Source organism: Cyprinodon variegatus, unplaced genomic scaffold (assembly GCF_000732505.1).
Source record: "Cyprinodon variegatus isolate N-32 unplaced genomic scaffold, C_variegatus-1.0 Scaffold673, whole genome shotgun sequence".
Lineage (NCBI taxonomy): Eukaryota > Metazoa > Chordata > Actinopteri > Cyprinodontiformes > Cyprinodontidae > Cyprinodon > Cyprinodon variegatus.
Genome location: NW_015151126.1, coordinates 159196 through 178480, shown reverse-complemented (window position 1 = coordinate 178480; position 19285 = coordinate 159196). Strand labels below are relative to the sequence as shown.

General features: G+C 37.0%; 2 protein-coding genes across 3 annotated transcripts; one reads left to right on the top strand and one right to left on the bottom strand.

The window, feature by feature from the left end:
* The first annotated feature begins 2152 nt into the window (after nt 1-2152).
* On the top strand, nt 2153-10190 carry bri3bp (BRI3 binding protein). Its single transcript, XM_015394134.1, has 3 exons — nt 2153-2468; nt 5555-5657; nt 5754-10190. Exons 1-3 carry the CDS (start codon nt 2286-2288, stop codon nt 6173-6175), a joined length of 708 nt encoding a protein of 235 aa, XP_015249620.1. The 5' UTR covers nt 2153-2285; the 3' UTR covers nt 6176-10190.
* Nucleotides 10191-13755: 3565 nt separating this feature from the next.
* Nucleotides 13756-19106, bottom strand: wdr31 (WD repeat domain 31). 2 transcript variants are annotated; one of them, XM_015394127.1, is made up of 10 exons: nt 18860-19106; nt 18251-18322; nt 16529-16661; nt 16310-16384; nt 16078-16222; nt 15537-15637; nt 15317-15384; nt 14716-14857; nt 14396-14577; nt 13756-14314 (listed from the first exon to the last, which is right to left on the bottom strand). In XM_015394127.1, exons 2-10 carry the CDS (start codon nt 18295-18297, stop codon nt 13870-13872), a joined length of 1338 nt encoding a protein of 445 aa, XP_015249613.1. In that variant the 5' UTR covers nt 18298-18322; nt 18860-19106; the 3' UTR covers nt 13756-13869. The 2 variants fall into 2 exon arrangements, with proteins under 2 accessions (XP_015249613.1, XP_015249614.1); XM_015394128.1 differs by having other exon boundaries at nt 13966-14314; nt 14415-14577.
* Nucleotides 19107-19285: the final 179 nt, after the last annotated feature.

The following is a 19285-nucleotide window of genomic DNA, read 5'->3' as shown; positions in this document are numbered from 1 at the left end:
GTTAGATCACAAAAGGTACAAAAACAGAAGGTCGTAGCCGCTAGCTAAATTCACTGCAGAAGTTCCTTGAAATGCAATTCCCCTGAAAGGCACTAGGGAGTGGCTTAAGCAGATTTGCTTGAAGAAAAGTAAATAAGGCTCCGTCACAAGACAGCTGTGATGATATGAATGTCCTTGGATATATTAATGCATTAGATAAACAAGTGGAAAATGAATATCGCACACTCACACATATGCTCATTTCATAAAACTGGTTTCCTCAAGGTTGCAAAATTGCTGACCTCCAGAAACACTAAAGCTTTCAGCACTGCTAGTGTTTGCTAGGTCCGTCATCTGCTTCCTGTCAGCTGGTCATTACCCAGTCTGGCATTTCAAGTTATTTGACTTGATAATGTATACATTTTTATTTTGTGTTTTTCACTATTATTTGCCACCTTTTATTATAGACCAATGCAAAGGGGCATGAGTGATGTCTGATGGAAGTAGGCTACTGCACAGCAGCCTGTAAACAGCATCTTCATAGTGAGACATGGTGGTGGAATTATCCTTTTTGTGGTTACCTTTTCCAAGCATAAATAGTAGATCTGGTCTCATTCAGAGAGTCAGTGAAGGAATGTCCTGTCTTAAATAAAAAGTCTTTCTTCTGAGTTCTCTCTGGATTTGTAGAAACAAATCAAGGAAAACAGGCACTGAGTTGTGGCCATTTATGCAACATTTTTGTAATTTGTTATTTCTACAAATTTAGTTTTTGTCTTTTGGTATGTAAAATATATTTAAGTTAATTTAGAAACAAAATTTGTTATCTATTTTTTCATATGTGTAAGTTGTTAATTGTTAGACCCTCCCATTAATTTGAGTGATTAAGAGCACACCAGGTGCTGGGGGATGGTGTAGACAGGAGGTTTTAAAAAAATAAAAATTTTTCCCCACTTTTTTGGAAGCTTATAACATAAAATTTATTTTCTACTACCTTCCAAGACATTTTTAGTATTTGTTTTTCTTTGCATTTACAATTTGTCAAGTTGGAAGTGAGTGCAAAACCAAAAACCACCTGTTACCATTCACAGTCTTTGATGGAAATGTTGATATTTTTTGTTGGAACAGAAGGCTGCGACATGCTGCTTAAATAACTTAACTTGACTTAGAGTTAGACCTGCTTTATTGTCATTTTGTATACACAGAGTGTATACCGGTAAAAAACAAATTTTGTTCATTACAGCTCTGAAGACATTTTCATTTTATTAAAGATACGATTGTATATTAGTTACAGTTTAAACATTCAGGGTTTTTTTTATTATTTATTTATATTTTTTTATTAGATTTTTCTAAAGTACACAACATGAGTTAAAAAAGCAGAAAAAATATTTGTACCGCTTATGCCATTCTTTTGAAATTAAAACAGATAAAATAACTACAAAACTCTATCTTAATTGAAAAACATGATGTTAACCTAGTTATTTATTCTTTGGAGCTATTGTTAAAGAGCAATCCTTGTTTGTCACCTGGATTTTTATCAAGACAAAATTTAGCATTTAGGTTTGTTGTAGTAACTTGACAAGTAATGAAACAAAATGAAAGGAGGATAATTCTGCTGGAGGTAATTCTGTTCTAGTAGATGTTTCACCTCTCATTTAAAAGAGGGCTTCAAAGCAAAGAAGAAAAAACCTATCTATGTAATTTATGTATCTGTAAATAAACGCAACCTCTGTGGTAGAAGTACCACCCATTGACCAGCAGAGGGCAGTATCAAACTATAGATGACCTCAACCTACCTCATTTTTAGGCGAAGGTAGTGGCTGCTTTTACTAAAATAGGAAATTACAGTTTTATACTGTGAACGCGTTTTCCCAAGCACATTTTCCCTCTTAGGAAATACTCATCTCACATTTTCATCATCTCCAATTAAGTCGGTTTCGCACTTTCATAGTTTTTCAATGAAAGTGCGAAAGTTTCTATTTTTAAAGATAACAATAAACAATTAACCTTAAATATAGCGCATTCACTATACATTATTAATTATAAACATCCGATGTTATATAATTTGTCGTTTTTTTATTAAAATAACGATACAAAGGTGTGTTCTTGTGTGTACTAACTGATTTTGTAACCATAGATTTGAAGTAGAGCTCAGTTTTCCGAGGCACCTCTGAACGTAAAAGGAGCTATCAGCCAGTCTCCTGGCCAAGGTGTCCGCTTTCGGCAGCTAGCTGTTGTTTTCACCTTTAGTTTTAATTGAAAGCTTTTAATACTAAATTACACTTAACATCTCTGGACACTGTGTCGCCATGAAGGGAAGCAGAGTTTTAGTGGTTGTCTTGGTGCTTTCTGTCAGCCTGCTGTGCCCAGCCGTAGCGGGCAGGGGCAGGAGCGGCGGCAGCAACCAGAACAGCTTCAGGCGGGCAGCTAACGGGATCTACCAGACCCTGAGCAGCGTGTTTGGAGAGGAGAACATCCGAGCTCTGTACAAGGTGCGTGGGGCCACAGAAGGAGAACAATAGAGGCTTGTTCTATATAATAAAGGGTTTGTAATCCACATAAGGTGAACAGGAAATTTTAAAAAGCTAACTGGGCCTGCAGAACTTGTCATGGATGCCATTTTGAATTATTAGCATTAATCCATTTATTTTATTTATGTAAAACAAACTATTTTAGTTAAATACTGTATTGTGTTTCTTAGCATTTCTGTTTCACTGTTTTCTGCCCAGTCCTCTGCATCACTTATCTGTAACCTCATTCTTTTGATCCAAGGCCTATAACGGCTATCAGTCTTTTTAAAGCGTCATATTTCCATTTCTTTGATAACAGCCTCGGTGAAGGACACACAGGGCTGCATGGTGTGCTCTCATTGGCTCAGCTGCATTTCCTGCATTTTGAAAAGCTGCACGTTTCCTCCGTTTAGCCGCCAAAGCAAAGCACAGTTCCCTATGTTACAGTGGTCACGTGGGGCCATATTAATACAATCAAGATTTAATCATTCTTAGGCCTGTGTCCGTGTTTGATTCTCATCCTAGGATAACATTAAGTAAAATTCATGGGCTACGATACAACCTAAAAACAACAGATCCGAAATATTTACTCTATTCGATTTTATTTAAAGCAAAAGTAGCAGCTTTGCTTCCTTGTTGCAGATTCTGGTTGTTAGGCAATTAGCTCTCATCCAATCAGCGATCAGATAGAAGTCACGTGACCAGAGTGGGCTCCTCCACAATATGCCACATAGTAATTGACATTTTCTTTCTTCAGAAAATTAACTTTAAGGTAAAAAAATTAAAATAAAAAACAAAAAGAGATTTTTATTTTTGCAAATAAAAATTGTTACCCCTCTGTTTTGGTTGAACTGAACTGAAGTTAGTTTGGTATAAGCCACAGCATACACCTTTTAACCAGTTCAAAGAAAGCTAATGACAGTACCTTAATAGCCATGTAACAACCTGGTAATAACATAGCAAGTTACATTATATTACTAGGTATCAAGAAAAAATTTATTGAGAATTTTACTAAGTGCTGTGCTTCAAAGTTTAGGGGGACAAGATAAAGTCAGACTTCTTAGATCTCAAACCGTTATTACCTGGTAACTCATATTTATTTTGCAGACAGCAATAAATGAATTTATCTGTTAAAATGCAGGTTATTACTTAGTATATAACAGCAAACCAATCTTCTTAACTAAACTCTTATTTATATGTAACTTGAGTTTAGTTTTATATTTGTGGGCGGTGGCCAATAATAGAAAATGTTATGTGCTAAACTAATGGTAATTACAATGTTACATAGTCACATACAATTGTAATAATTACATGCAGGTTATTATTTTGAAATCATATACCTTAATCTTGGGGTAATTACCCAAAAAAAGTTGTTCTTATTACTAAGTATTATATTTCCAGTTGGTGTGTTATTACCATGTTATTGCATGGTTAATGATGTACTGTAAAAGAAAGCGTTACCCATAAAGGTTTCTAGGGAAGGGGGGTAGCTGTCATATATGTTGCTAAAAGCATTAAACTTGTCCCCTTTATGTACGACAGACAACATTTTCTCAGTATTGAATAGCAAACTGGGAAAGGATATCAGATGGTGAAGTAGGGGCCACTATACAGAGGAGGAGGTGATGAAGCGGAACTCTGTCAGAGGCCACTTGCTTTTATTTAGTTCCTTTCAGCTAAAAATAGACATTATAATGACTCAAACATGTGTGGTATGTGTTCTGTTTGGGTGGACAACCTGCATGTTCTTTCGAATCTACATATTGTCACGTCTGAGGAGTTTTGTTGATTTTAGTATTTTTGATGCATTTAAGCATCTAAAGTTTTTATGCATTTTGCCTGTCACAGCAACTGCTGCACAAAATATTGATTTGCAACAACTACTATCACATCAGTGCTTACAAAATCTCAAAGGGTTGCTTATGGTAATATTTTGTAGGCTGTGATGTTTCAGAGGTTATGCAATACATTTTTAATTTATAATATGTATTTGAGCACTTGGATGGGCTTTAAACTGTCCAGACTTCAAAACATTTTAGCAACTGAGATTTCAAAGTCCAGGGAGAGAATGAGGAAACTGTGACGGTGGAAAATAATGGTTGTTGGTAAAAGTGGTGAGTACTATCATTGGCCACCCTGATGTAGGTTTTTAGTGGCTGAGATGCTAAAGATCAAACAGGGATAGGTTGAAACTTGAGCCAAATGGGGTTTAATCAAGGAGGTTGGCTGTCATACATGTTACCGTACTAAAAGTGTTTAACATGACATCCTCTCTGTAGTGTTCAGAAGTAATTGCGCGGAGGTTTTTGAAACAAACAAACTTGGACATGTTAACTAAACTTTGAGATGTGCTGCTCCAAAGTCCTTCATATACTAGATAATGAAGCAAAAATACAATACAATCAACCCCAGTCTCTCTGACTTATTTAAATTCTGTTATTTTTTATTTTGATATGTAGATTTGAGTCAGCAGGACTCTCATCACCGGTGAATATCTCTCACCATTATTAGCCTACTCGTTTTATCTTTATAAAACTTGCATTTGGATTATTGACATTTGAAGGGCTAAAGCCGGGCATACGCTGTGCGATATTTTCAATCGTTGCACGCAGCTACAGCTCAAACTGTATGACAAAACCGTTGGGTTTAAAAGTTCACAGCTCACGATGCAAGTTCTCACACTGTGCGGCACGATGTGACCTTACGATGCCCGGCTGAATTTCAGACCTGTTTGATTTATTCTTGACCTTATGATTCCTGATTGGGAGGTGGTAGTGAGGCTGATCACCCAGCTTTACCCCTTGTATGCTACAGGACGCACGATCAGGCTGAAAGTCAGCCCGATCAAAAGATTCTCCCACAACTGGAGAATCCATCCAAAAAGGGCAAAAAATCGTACAGTGTAAGCCCGGCTTAAGGGTGTTTAAATATCGCTTATCTTAGCAGTTTTATCAGGGGGATGTTTTCTATATAGCATCTTATCCTGAGGTCACTTAGGTCCTCTGATGTCAGATTTGTGGAGAAAGAACTGATCTTACCCTAATTTTTCTTTTCCTCTCTCTGCTCAGTTTTTCTCCAAAGCAACAGAGCGGTTCGTGCACGGAGTGGACTCTTTCATGGACACCATCTGGAAGATCTGGTCAGATCTGCTCGATGTGATGGGCATTGATTGTAAGCTGCGTTCTTGTAATGTTTTTTTTTTGTCAGATTTGTTGCTACTTTTTTAAAGAGGATGTATTCCCTGTCTCTCTCCCTTCCTCTCTGCAGCCTCAAACCTCAGCCACTACTTCAGCCTCACTTCTCTAACCAACACCCCAGCGCGTGCCTTGCTCCTGGTCGCTGCCGTGTTATTGGCCTACTGGTTCCTATCCATGTTTCTGGGGGGGTTGTTTTATTTGCTGCATGCCATTTTCGGACGCTTCTTTTGGCTGGCAAGGGTCATACTCTTCGCCCTGTCCTGCCTCTACATCCTGCAGAAATTCGAGGGCGACCCAGAGCGGGCCGTGCTGCCGCTGTGCTTCATCATGGCGGTGTACTTCATGACGGGGCCAGTGGGGGCGTACTGGCGTCGCGGAGGCGGGGCGGGCTCGCTCGAGGAGAAAATCGACCACTTGGACACTCAGATCAGGCTGCTCAACATCAGGCTGAGCCGAGTCATAGACAGCCTGGAGCACAACGGGGAGCAGTAGAGTTGCAGCTGGAAGGATTATTGTCGGAGTTAGACCACATGTATTTGTTAATTTGCTTTCCTGAGCTCACCTTCAGGAAAACAGGCACCAGGTATTTATAACTCTACTGGGTTTTAAAGCTTGAGTTGGTTGTGGAGAGATTAATGTAGAATTCCTAAAAGAAATAAGACACAACCAAAGCAAACATCTTCTTAGATTTTGGGTAAATATATAAAAAGGAGGATTTTTGTAAATCTAAAGAAGTTATGTAAGCTATCTCCGTTCTTCATCTCAGCAACTTATAAAAGTTACGTATTTCTCTTATTAAAGCACCAATTGCTTAATACATAAACATATTTTGAGCTTATAAAACCTTAGTAGACTTAAACAATTTTGAAGATGGTGTATATTTGCCCAGAGTGAGATTGATTTATTTATTTTCTCCAAATATTCTTCAGATTGGCGACCATTCTTTGGTGAAGGTGATGTCAGGACCTTTTTTCCTTTTTTTTTTTCTTGTGCGTAAGTACATGGGTCAACGCCTCAGTGCCCTGCTTCGTTGCGTATGTGGAGGTAGTCGACCATGAAAATTTGGGAAACACTGTAACTGAATTTGCATTCAGATGTGGAAACCATACAGAGAGCCAGCAATATCTCAGGGACTCACTCCACACCTAACGAAATATGAGTGCTAGTGTAATATTTGGTCTCTTCACTGTTCTGTTTGGGTGTTTTTTTTTGTCAAGTTTAATTTATGCATGCCGTCCTCATACATTTTCAGCTTTTATCGTTTCATTATGTATAAATTAAGTGAAGGTTCAGATCGGGAAATGTTTAATCATCTGCACATCACAGGACCCTGGATACTTACTCTAAGATTAGTTTAATGGTGGTAGTTATTTGAATAAATTCTAATATAAAAGTAAAACATTGCTCCACTGTTTAGCCCTGATTAAAGAACTGGAGGTTTATGAAGTTTGGTAGAAATCTGGAGAGCTGGAGGCTTTCAGTGGGAACTATCGGGAAGATTGTGAGAATAAAGGGAACTTGACATTTGATGAGCTTTTAAAGGTGATGGTGACGAGTTTAACTCCTTCGCAGCCAGTAAGTGGTTCACTCATGCTTGTCTCTCTCCACATTCTGTAATTTTGTAAGCTAGGCTCACTAATACTAACCAAACCAAACATTTATTTACCTTTAGAAGAAACTGTTTTTTTGGGGTGGGGCATTTTATGCATCATTTTGACTAGAGCAGATTACGTACTCCTATGTATGTACAAAAGAGTATGTACTACATAAACAGAGGGATACTCCTATGTATGTAGGAGGGATACATACCTATATATGTATCCCTCCTACATACTGTATACTATATATTATTAGTTAAACATCTAATAACCTACTGTACTGTAACCTTTCTGGGCACTGTTGTGGAGGCCACGCCCCCTAAATGCTTCCTCTTTCACATGAAAGGGTACTTCCTGGAATCCCACACTATTGAAGCCACTACCCTTAGCCTGCGGACTAAATGAAGGAAACATGAAATGTTGATGAAATTTTTAATTTATAAAAACATACACCTGCTTGTAATGAAAGCAAATATCCCTGCTTGTGTTTGGTTATAGCACTATTTGTCGGAATGGCCTCCAGTTCCCAGTTGTTTTCCATTTGGTAATTCTCTAATTACCAATGAAAGTGTTTTTTTGCAGGAATGAAAATACGCTTTAATGTTTCCAGATGTTAATTTAAATTTCCACCTGTTTGCAAATTTAGAGACAACATTCCTCAACAGATGGTGTTATGTAAAGTGTGATTTCTCAGCTGTTAAAGTTAAAAGGTCATGTAAATTCTCTGACAGGATTTTTGCCTTTATGTTCTATTTAGATATTTAAATGTATACATTCCTTTTAATGACCATTTTCTTATTTAGAGAAAGGCCTTGGTGGGGTTCCTCTCCATTCTTGTGTTTGTAGCTTCAGATGAAGTATTCAGACATTTTAACAATAGGACACAACTTTAAGGCAGTATTGCAAGGGAGGAAAATACTCTGTTGGAAGATCTTTAAAAAAAATTATCTTGGTACTTTAATCTCTACCAGGTCCTTCATATTAGAATTTGTGTTTTAATTGATGTTTGGTCAGAATACAAGGATGATAGTGGTTATATCAGTCACTTAAAATTTTCTGTTTGATTATACACTTAGAACTATTTTACTTATGGTTATTAAAGCCTCAAACTTCATTGTGTTGTTTTTCCACTATTTTGCGTGATAAACATAAAAAGTGGTGTGTAATCATTTAGTCAGAGTGTGAGGGTTCAAGGGGTAGGAATATTTTTCAAGACCAAATACCTTACAGAAGGAAACCTGTTCTAAGTGACCGTTTTTGTTCCCAGCCTTAATTATATCGCTATGCTCCGTATTCTTGGTTTTGAAGGTGAAGTGAAGTCTTGCTGTTTCTGCTAGGGCTGCAAAATATTAGAAATGAATCCAGTAGTATCTGTCATCAATCTGATTCCAATTCCCTCAGTAAGACTCAGTATTCTGGGCAGGGAGACTAAAACCATGTAGGACTGCCACACCAGAATTCATTGGACGTCTAGTATAACAACCTGGCAGTTATTTACCATCCCTAATCATGTGTATTTTCATTTTTTGGAGGCAACACTGCAATTAGTCAATTTAAAAGCAGGAATGGCAGTTTAAGGGTGGAAAGATGCACAGTAATCGGCAAAGGTTGGGAATCAAACTTGTGACATCTGTGTTGAGAACCTCCACTCTAAATCTTCCCCTGAGCTACATGGTTCCCTGCAGCCCTAATTAATGCAAACAGTTTGCTAGTTACATGTATTAAGCTTTTCTTTAATCCATTATTGTTTTTTTTTTTCAGGTCTTTTAGCTAGATGTCATTGCTGGGATATAAAATTATTTAGAAGCATACCTGGGATTTTTCCTGTTTTGCCAAAAAAACTCCCACAGTAATAACCAACCAGGTGGATGAACCGTATGTTATGTGAGATTTTACTGCATGCTGCCTTTATAGATTTCCATTTTGCTGCCTGTTTTTTTTTTTCTTTGATACAAATGACATGAAATTAGTCAGAGACTTCTTGTTTTTGTATTGTTACTCATCAATGTGGCTTGTTTTTCTGCACTATTGATTGCACTGAAGACTAGACTTTGTTGACCCTTTGATCACTCTTGGTTTGCAAAGAACACTGGATACAATCACTGCTTTCATTCCATAATCACTGCATTGTCCCTGAAACGAAGGTACATATTGATCTATGTGAAGCAAAACTACTTTTTTACATTAGGCAGCTAACTGGAGTTGGGTTTATAATATATATTGCTAGCCTACAGAATAATCTGTTGTAAAATTGTTTAAAAAAAAAGGTAATGTGTGGCTCATCGAGGTGTTTATCAACTGATAACTATCACTAAATGAAGGTTTTACCCCCAATGAACTAGACTATTTTAATAATCTACACCTGAAGATGTATAATATAGAATCACAGCTGGGTGAGGGTTTGAGAGACTGTTTGTGTGAAGAACTGAATTTTTATCCCCCACATCTTTAAAGCTGTTAAAACCTTGTGAAGTTTCTTTTGGAGCATCATGGAAGAGAAGATATCACCAGCTGTAAATGTTATCATAAACCACTCAGTGTTTCCATCAGTTAACATCAGATTCATTGATTGACCCACTTATTTATCCGTTTATTTAGAGTGTATAATGAATAGCATTTACGTAAAAAGAAGCTGTACTGTAACCTGTCTGTTTCTAATGGTCTTTATGGTGCCATTTCTTTTTTATTACTGTAAGAAATTTGGATCATAGTTTTTTGTTTTTTTTTCCCACTGATTTCCATTTTTATACTTTTTATCATCTGGAGTCTAATGTGCTTGACTGCAGTGGTGGCAGTTACTGTTCTGCTTCCTACTGTCTTATTTGTGTTTAAGCGTGTCTTTATGGAAAACTGTAAAAAAAAATGTTTTTTGAGCAAAGATGAGGTCAGGATTTCAATAAAGTCATAACTGAAACCTAATGTATTGATTTATTACATCCATACATTCTCCAAATAACCAGAAAGATGATCTTTGGAGAAGCTGACTTTTCATGGAGTTGTTACAACTCACACTGTTTAGTGGAAGGAAAAAAAATAATAAGTGATATCTATAGCCTTTAGCAAGATTTTAAAAAAAAAATTAAAACCCTTTTCAGGGTTTAGGGAAGATTCAAAAGTCCTGGATCACAACACAGATGTATGTAGGAAATGAATCATAAAATACAAACTTCATCAGAAGCATCTAACCTTGGCCAAAAAGAACAGAAAACACTGCTCCAAAATAATCTTTAGAAGAAACGGGTTTATATTTTAATTCAAAATCACAGTTCCAGAGTGAAGAGGAACATAATGCATGTTTGCAGTCCACTGTGTTTTCTCCACAGTCGAGGATTCAATGAGCAATTCCTTCTGGTTCTTATTCTGTGTTTAATCAAAACCACAGAACAGCTGTCTGCTTCAACATTTTAGAGCACTTTATATTCCCAAAAAACTTGTTTTAGGAGATTGATTTAACAGGAAAATGGTTCCTACCTACCTCATCAATGCTGCCGATTAGGGTTGAAACAATCCGATTAATTGTGATTACCGGTAATCGATTATTAAAATTATTGTCAACTAATTTAGTAATCAATTAATAATAAGTATAGAGACTCTACCACATGCCTTTAGCTGATAAAGCAATCCACTTAGTAATTATATCAAAATTGTAAAAAAAAAAAAAAAAAATGTAAATATTTTGCATTTAGGATAAAAAAAACTTTTTCGTCTGTCAATATGCTCTATTCAGAACTCCTCCAGTGGAAAAGTTTCAGATTCACTTGGTTAACTTTTCTAGAAAGTTTCAAAATTGAATTGAAAAAGCTTCCTAGATGGGAAGCAAAACGTCTTCAAACTTGGAAACCAAGTCCAGTAGATTGTTGTTGTTTTTTCTTACTTTTTTGGAATTACTATAACCTGGATGACTGAGATTCTCCACCAGCATATTACTTAATACCAATAAAAAAAAAGCTTTTTATACAGAAATGAGAGCTTAATGAAAAGTTTAATATTTCCATAAGGGTTATTTTCAAATGGTACGGGTAAACTGATAAAGTTATATTCAGATTTGAGGACTTTCCGTTTCTTTCATGGAATATTTAAACCTTAAGAAAAACTGTTGTTTTTAAAGGTGTTAGTGAGTCACCCCAAATTCCTAGAAATAAAAACTTGCAATACATCCCTCTGTGTGACCTGTATGTATTTCACTTTATAACTTATGTACTCAAATAGATTACCCTTTTTTGTAGGTCAATGTTTTAATAATATTTATTCAGATACTCCTTCAGGACTTGTTTTTATAGAATCAAAGGTGACTTCATAGTGGGGTGTTTTTCCTGACACTAGATGGCACTAATAGTTCAAGCATCAATAACACCACCTAGGGTTTTTGAATTATTTTTCACAATCCCTATACCAGGGGTCTGCAGCTCTGGTGTAACAAGTGGCTCTGTTTTTAGGTCTATTTTCCTAGTCATTAGCATGAGAATTATAGTTAGGTTTTTACAAACTAGAACTTGGCTACACTGCTGCTCTCCTCCATTTAGTGGTGCCTAATCTCTGCCCCTGTTTTTATTTTTCTTTAGAAGTCAAGCTTCCTCCTCCTACTGGGGGATCTGGGGATATCCTCCCACATACCATGGGAGGTCGGTTCCAGGTGTTCATGGATACACACTAATATTTAAAACTAATACTTAATACTAATCTATATATATATATATATATATATATATATATATATATATATATATATATATATATATATATATATCCTGAATAATATTGTGTAATCACAATATTAGCTTTTTTTATGTTTACTTCTGTTCTTTTTTTCTGTTGTTTTGCTTTCTGTTTCTGTGTTGTCTATTTCTGCAATTTTGTTTTATCTTTCTTTCTCAACACCCTTTCCGTCCCCATGTCTGCTGTATACGATTTTACTGCCTACTTTTCTATTTTGTTTTATATTTAAGTACCAAGCAGAACCTTATGCCCATAGTCATAATGGTCTGCTTATGAAAGCAAGTCTGTTGGGCTATTGGCTAGCTCTGGGACATCTATTCCCAAAGCTATATTGGCAAACAGGACACACAAAAAATAAACTAAACAAAAAAGAAACACTTGAAATTTTTTTATAAGAGATTGACGGGTTACATTTTTTTTAAGGCTAATGCTGATTATTTTGACATGACTCTAACCAATCCCTGGTGCGACAATGTGCTGTCAATTATTCTTGAGGCTAACATTGCTTTTCTTCCTTCATTTACGTTATAGAAAATGACACAGTGGTAATAAATGTTATACACATATTTACATTTAAACAGAAACATTTATTAACATAAATAAAAAATAAACAATGGGTAGCAAATTAGGGAAGCAGCAGTGCATGAGCTTCATGTGAACTAAAGGCATGGCTGCTGAATGAACTAATGAATCGGTGAACACATGCATGTATCTGCCAATGTCCTTACAAGAAGTGATCGCTCATATCTGCCAAAATGTCAGCCAGCCGACGTATCGGCCCATCTCTAGTTTTTACACTTTATTAAACTACAAAAACAAAAAAGAGAACATAGAAATGTAGGTTTTTCTTTGGCTCTTCATGATCAACATCACTAAATAAAGATAAAACTAATTAAAGTTACCAAAATATAAAGTCAAATTAATTCAGGCATGACTAACAGCATCAGCTTATTTTACATTCAGAACATACACCCATATAGGCACAGGTCCTTGCTAAACAAATCGTATCTACATATCTAGGGTTAAGGTTAGATAATTTATCTAACCTTAACCCTACATTTTCAGGGATTGCAGCCACCAATTCAAATTATTTAATAGAACTTTTTTTGATAGAAAAAAATAAAGTAGTGTATAATTGTAAACTGGAAGGAAAATAGTAATGAACAAAGTATAAATGTATAGTGGAGGATATTCTTTTTCTGACTGGATCATCAAAATAAGTGGTCCTCCTAATTGTCAATCATTCTGGTAATATGTCTACATAAGGCCATCCTATGTGCTCCTTCCCATTTTCACTCCATTGAGTCTGACATAGTGAAAAAATTGCAAATCTTTATCTATATAAAACTGGTCCTATAGTCACTCTATTACAGATGGAGTCATGTAACCAAAGTAATTTCGTCCTGGGATTATTAAAGTATTTCTGATTCTGATTCCTGGTTGATAGGACAGGTGTAGTGAATGAAACGGTGTCCAGCTTGAAAGAACTCCTCTGTGTCGCTGAATGTGTGCATTGAGGACACCCTTAGGGGTCGCGGACCCCCTGTTGAAGACCTCTAACCAAAAGGGTGGAAAAAAACCTTCCAGCAGGACCATACGGCCACTGCTTCCATGGAGTGATGGAGCTCAAAACATATTGGTGTGTGTATATATATATACTGTATATACATATATATATATATATATATATATATCTATATATATATCTATATATATAGATATATATATAGATATATATATAGATCTATATATATATATAGATATAATAGATTTTCTGCCATGAGAAGTATGAAAAGACTGAGATTTGGAGAAAGAAGAATGACTGAAAGACCAGGAGGGTCAAGGAGGCAACAACTAAAGAAATTTGGAAAATTATTTTAATTTAACGCTACGTTCAGACCGCAAGAGCTGGAAGCAGCAAAAAAGCTTCTGCCGATTTATTTTTATGCTTGTACCGTGAAGATGACAAGATGTCTGAGAGAGAAAGAACGCAGCGTAACAGAAAACTGATGGAGTAAAGGAAGCCACAGAGTGAGAAAATCCATTGTATCCAACTGCACCTACTGGTATGTAATGATTCTCTGTATGAACTGCAAACAGTTGCTTATTTGCTGTCAGAAACGTGCCACAACTCTCATATCTAGGCTTCCAGCACCACCGGAACCACCACCAAGACCCTGAGCTTGAGGGGATCCCAGCTCCACCTGGATATGTTGGAGACCGGAGTTGAAGCTGGCACACAGCAAACTGGTAGAATCGGTGGAAGCTACAGAAAGCAGTGGTCCAGCACCATCCAGGGACAACGTACCTAAACAAACTACAATGAACAGGAACAAAAACGGAGTGTTATGGACATAAAAGCCTTCCATTTTACTGTTTTGGGTAGGTTTTTCTTTACTCATTAATTGTGGTCCAACCTGCCGTATTCTGATCCCAGATTTTTACCGAGCTGTCATGGGAGGATGTTGCTATCTGAGCCGAGCCACCAGAAGATGCAGGTAGAAAAATACAGCAGGCTGTGGTCTGCAGGTGACCTCTGTACTCCACCACTTTACAACCAGGCTGACGCAAGTCCCAGAGCTAACGGGCAAACACCACAGTGCATTCAGTTAAAAATGTCTCAGAAATTAGGCACATTAGCACTGAATGACTAAAAAATATCATCACCGATGGTTGTTTCTAACACTAATATCCACAGAGTGCCTCCCTTGCTCTCACCGTGGCTTCACAGCCCTGGCCCCCAGAGCCATTGCTGCTGGACACCAAGTAGTTCCCGTTTGGAGAGACATCACAGTGAGTCTGTATATACTGCTTAGCTGGAAAAGTATTGGTTACCTGCCACGAACGGCTGTCCCACACCCTGCACACAAAACAGTTCAAGTAAAGCAGATTATACAGTTTTTATTTCAACAGTTTTTAGTTAACTCATACAACATGTTGGTTTAAATACAAAAAGTTCCCGATGAATTTTGAAGGAGACAACGAGGAGAGCTGAAAAGAAGGAAGTAGGGAAGGATATAAGGGAGTAAGAAAGGAAGCTCATATTAAATGATGGAGGGAACCAAGAAAGAAATGCAGGAGACAAGGAAGAAAGACAAGGAGAAAGGAGGGCAGAACATAATGAAGGAGGGAGGAAGCAAGGACGTGTGTTTCTATGAGATAATAAGACAAAAAGACAAATGGATAAAATATTTAGACAACAGAACAGGAAATAAATCTGGGATGCTGCATTATTGTCAGGAGGCTACAGATTCCTTTTACTATCTAAACTAGTGAATTAAGAACCCACACCCCAACAAACATCAAATATTTGCTTTACCTTATAGTTTTATCCTCTGAGGTCTGAACTACAGAGTAACTAGCAGGCACCCAGCACACATGAGTTACCTACACAAACACAAAAATATATATATAAAAAAAAACTTTTAAACTTTAAAGAAATCATAAGATAAACATCAAAGCAAATAGAAAAAAAAAATCTAATTTTTTTTTTATAACAGGAGCAGATTTGACAATACAGCTGACCCCGATGCTCTCACCAGGTTTCTTGAGATGTTGTGTCTGTGTTCACATTTTGCAGATTCTATATCCCACAGGCACATCCAGTTGTCCCGGGAGCCGGTGCAAAGCTTTCTCCCATCTAAAAACATCAAACACAGCACCAAATATACACAGACTCAAACATATCTTTAGATAACAGTTTCACATCTACGACAGCATAGGAATTATTTCCAGCTGATGCCAATTTTGACAGGTAAAAATACAGAAACAGAAATGATACACATTCACTTTATTTAAACTACTAATTTCATTTTTAAACCCAATACATTTTATGATATTGTATAAAATATCTTATACAGAAGTAGTTTGGTTTGCAAGGAAGAACAGAAATATATAACCCTGGCTGGTTGCTGCTTGGTCAGAACCAAACCAGAGCGAAATAATGACAGCATTGTTTAGCTTTTCATTCAAAATGGTTCTCATTGGCTAAGATTGTGATTTTTTATCATATCAAATGTAAGTAACGTGTTTTTTTAAGTGAGAATTTCCAGACTAATGACAGTGTTGTTCTGTTTGTACCAGGGCTGATGGCTATTCCATTGACAACCAGCTCATGTCCACAAAACTCCTGAATGGGTTCATCTCCCTGGTTCAGGTCCCACATTAGAACAGTCTTGTCCCGAGAGGCACTGAAAATCCATGTACTGCCAGGATAACAAAGCACCTGTTGCATATATGAGGACAGAGAAGACCTAGCAATCAGTGTGTGTGAAAGATAATTTCATTAAGTGTACATTGATTATGATTTTACCTTGGTAACCTCTCTGTTGTGACCCTGGAAGGACTGACACATGCGGCCTTGTTGCCAGTCATACACCACCACAGCCTACAGGAACGAAAGCAGGTGTTTTAATCTGTTGCTCTGGTTATCAATGCAATAAGCAGATACATGTCAATCCACACTTAGTTTGAAACTTAAAATGAAAAAATGTAGATCCATTCTGCCACTTAAAATGTTATATTCCTCTACCTGATCACTGCCACCAGAAACACACAGATCTGGGCTGAGACTGGTTACAGTGTTGATGGATCCCTGGTGGGCAGGTTCATATTGCAACACCTGACTGTCAAAAGAGTTCTCAGCTTTCTCCCCTTGAGATGTTCTGCAAAATATCAATGAGCAGATACGAAAAATAAATAACACACAGCTTTTTAAAACTATATATTTCCATATCATGGTTGTGAAGAACTCTAAATTCCAATAGCATGTTTCTTAGGTTAAATGGTGTCTCTATAGTACTTGTGTTTGTGCATGGTTGTGTGCATCTCTATGATGGATGTGTTGCTCAATGATGGATTATTCCCTGCTTTTCATCCATAGGCTGTTGAAGATAGGCATCAGACAACCGGGAGAAGATAAATGGGCAAATAAAACCTCACACAGATGTTATTCATGAACAGTTCTGTCTGGATGTTAGATCAATCTTTTTGGAGACCTAGTAGAAACTCATCAAATTGGTTGTTTTGCTTCAAGACCTTTAAAACATGGCCAGAATGTAAGTGCAGGTTGAGGTTCAGAAGATTAAATTTAGCCTGATTGCTCAATTCTAAAATCCGATTTAAATGAAAAATGTGAGAAAAATGTGGTTTTCATCTGTAGGATCAGCCAAGAATTCACTAAGGGTGAGCCTGTCACACTATCAGATCCTGTAGCATCAGTGTCTCGGTGCACATTAAGGTCAGCAGCATTACTGTGCATGGAAGGTTGGCCAGCCAGAAAAAACGCTTCTGCTCCAAAGTCAACACCTTTTAATTTAACTGCAATTTGCAGCTGGCCACATGGAAAAATAAAATACCTTTTGGAATTATGTTTTTTTTTTTTTATGATTACCAGCTTAATAGTTTTTGCCAAGCACAAAGTACAACAACGTTTATCAAATATCTAGAATGGTGACTGAAACATGCACTGCAGGTTACCTTTTCGAACCTGCTTTTCAGTCCATTTCTTTTTTCATCTGTTCTATTTCAACCTTTTATATACTTTTAACCCATTTTATTAAGTGTACAGAGGACCCATCTAAGAAATCTGACCTGGATGTACAGTAGGTGGAAAACCTGAAGCATTGATTGTCCTACATGTTTTAGGTGTTTCCCTAAAGCACTGTTACTGCTATTACTCCTCTTAGTAACAGTTAACTGACCCCACTGTAAATAGTTCAAAAGATGAGCTAACACCTGGCTTAGAAAATATCTAGATGAAATATCATCAATATACAAAAACATAATGAGAATTTGTGCTTGGTAAAGATTTTACATGGGGTCCCACAAGGTTTGTTCTAGAACCCAAACTATTTATTATATACAGAAATGCTACTTGACATGCAGCAAAATCTCTAAACAGGAATTTGTTCACTAATTCAAATTTACACAATAATAAACAATCTAGCTTATTTATAGAACTGTTGATGTGAATAAATTATTCAGTTTAACTAAGGGTGCATTCAAATCAGAAAACTAAGGAGACAAACTAGTAAATGTTTACTCTGACACCCTGTCTGGGACCTCGTTAATTAGACCAGAACACGATGGTGGTGGTGGTGATGGGGGGAATGTGGTCTTAAAAGCAACAAGCTGGGTAAACCTTGATGCCATAACTGGCTAAGGCCTACTAAGGACTAAGCAAATTTTCCTTTTAAAAATAGTTGTAAGAAGCACATCTTAGGATCACATTGTGTAGTCCAACACACCCCACCTGTATAGATCAGACCTCTTCCGAAACTTGCTCTGCAGCTTGCCCATCTCTGCTCAGAAAACCGCAGCCACACTGAATTACAGAAAGACAGAAAATACCATTGCGGAAAGAAAAAAACAGACTAAAAATATTCCACTATTGTAAAGCTTTTCTGTGACTTCAATATAGAAATAATGATGTTGATTTGTATTTTGTAATCCTGCAACAATCTACTAATATAGAACTAATATAGAATTAAATTCAATCATTAAAACTATATAATACAAACACGGGAAAACAAAATCCTTCTTATAATGCATGATCATTATATCACTGCAACTGCATACTCGTGAGAGATTAAGCTTACACATACCACTTTCCCAGGCTAAGCTCCACCCTCATTATCCCTACGAATTTCTCAAACAAGCGGCAGGAAGGAGAGAGCTCCAATCCTATTAGCGCCACATCATTACTGCCACAAGGAATTAGTCAGTAGAAAACACCTCTCTATGAACTATGCTGGCACTCATTATGCAACCGCTCTCGCATGAATATGACTAAAGTGTTAAAAAATATATATTTAAAAAGTTTTTGTGCACGAACCAACTTCTGCAAACTGTTTTTTTTTACCTGTCACTTGGAAGTGCGGTCGCTGCTTGGTGCCGAGGCTAACTAATCCTTACAGCCCATGCTAAGAAAGATCAGCAAAGAGACACGGACACATTTTCAGGTATTAGGGTCGTTACTGGGACGATACCGAGCCTTTCCCTGCAGACGTCCATGATGTTTTTCCCATTCAACCTGCTTTAAAAGCACACTGAAAGGTTCCTTGAAGAACTACACATCCATCATTTCTTCCCTGGAGACCGCAACGAGACGCTTTCCCCGTATCCAGGGGAAACTGGAGTCACGTGACAGGCAGGGGAGAGAAAATAAGCGGAAGTTGTTATAATTCACAAAATAAAAGAGCTCTCCTTGCCAAAAGTAGTAAAAAAAAAAAAATGCATTAATCTATTGCGGCATGAATACGGAAGAGGATTAGGGCCACTAAAAAAA

What these genes read in the sequence shown, in the direction of transcription:
- bri3bp (XM_015394134.1), top strand. Translation starts at nt 2,286, where the DNA reads ATGAAGGGAAGCAGAGTTTTAGTGGTTGTCTTGGTGCTTTCTGTCAGC. An exon ending in ACATCCGAGCTCTGTACAAG is followed by an intron (nt 2,469 to 5,554) that starts GTGCGTGGGGCC and finishes CTCTCTGCTCAG; the next exon opens with TTTTTCTCCAAAGCAACAGA. An exon ending in CGATGTGATGGGCATTGATT is followed by an intron (nt 5,658 to 5,753) that starts GTAAGCTGCGTT and finishes TCCTCTCTGCAG; the next exon opens with CCTCAAACCTCAGCCACTAC.
- wdr31 (XM_015394127.1), bottom strand. Translation starts at nt 18,297, where the DNA reads ATGGGCAAGCTGCAGAGCAAGTTTCGGAAGAGGTCTGATCTATACAG. An exon ending in GCCAGGGCTGTGAAGCCACG is followed by an intron (nt 14,578 to 14,715) that starts GTGAGAGCAAGG and finishes TTTGCCCGTTAG; the next exon opens with CTCTGGGACTTGCGTCAGCC. An exon ending in GGTTGGACCACAATTAATGA is followed by an intron (nt 14,315 to 14,395) that starts GTAAAGAAAAAC and finishes TGTTCATTGTAG; the next exon opens with TTTGTTTAGGTACGTTGTCC.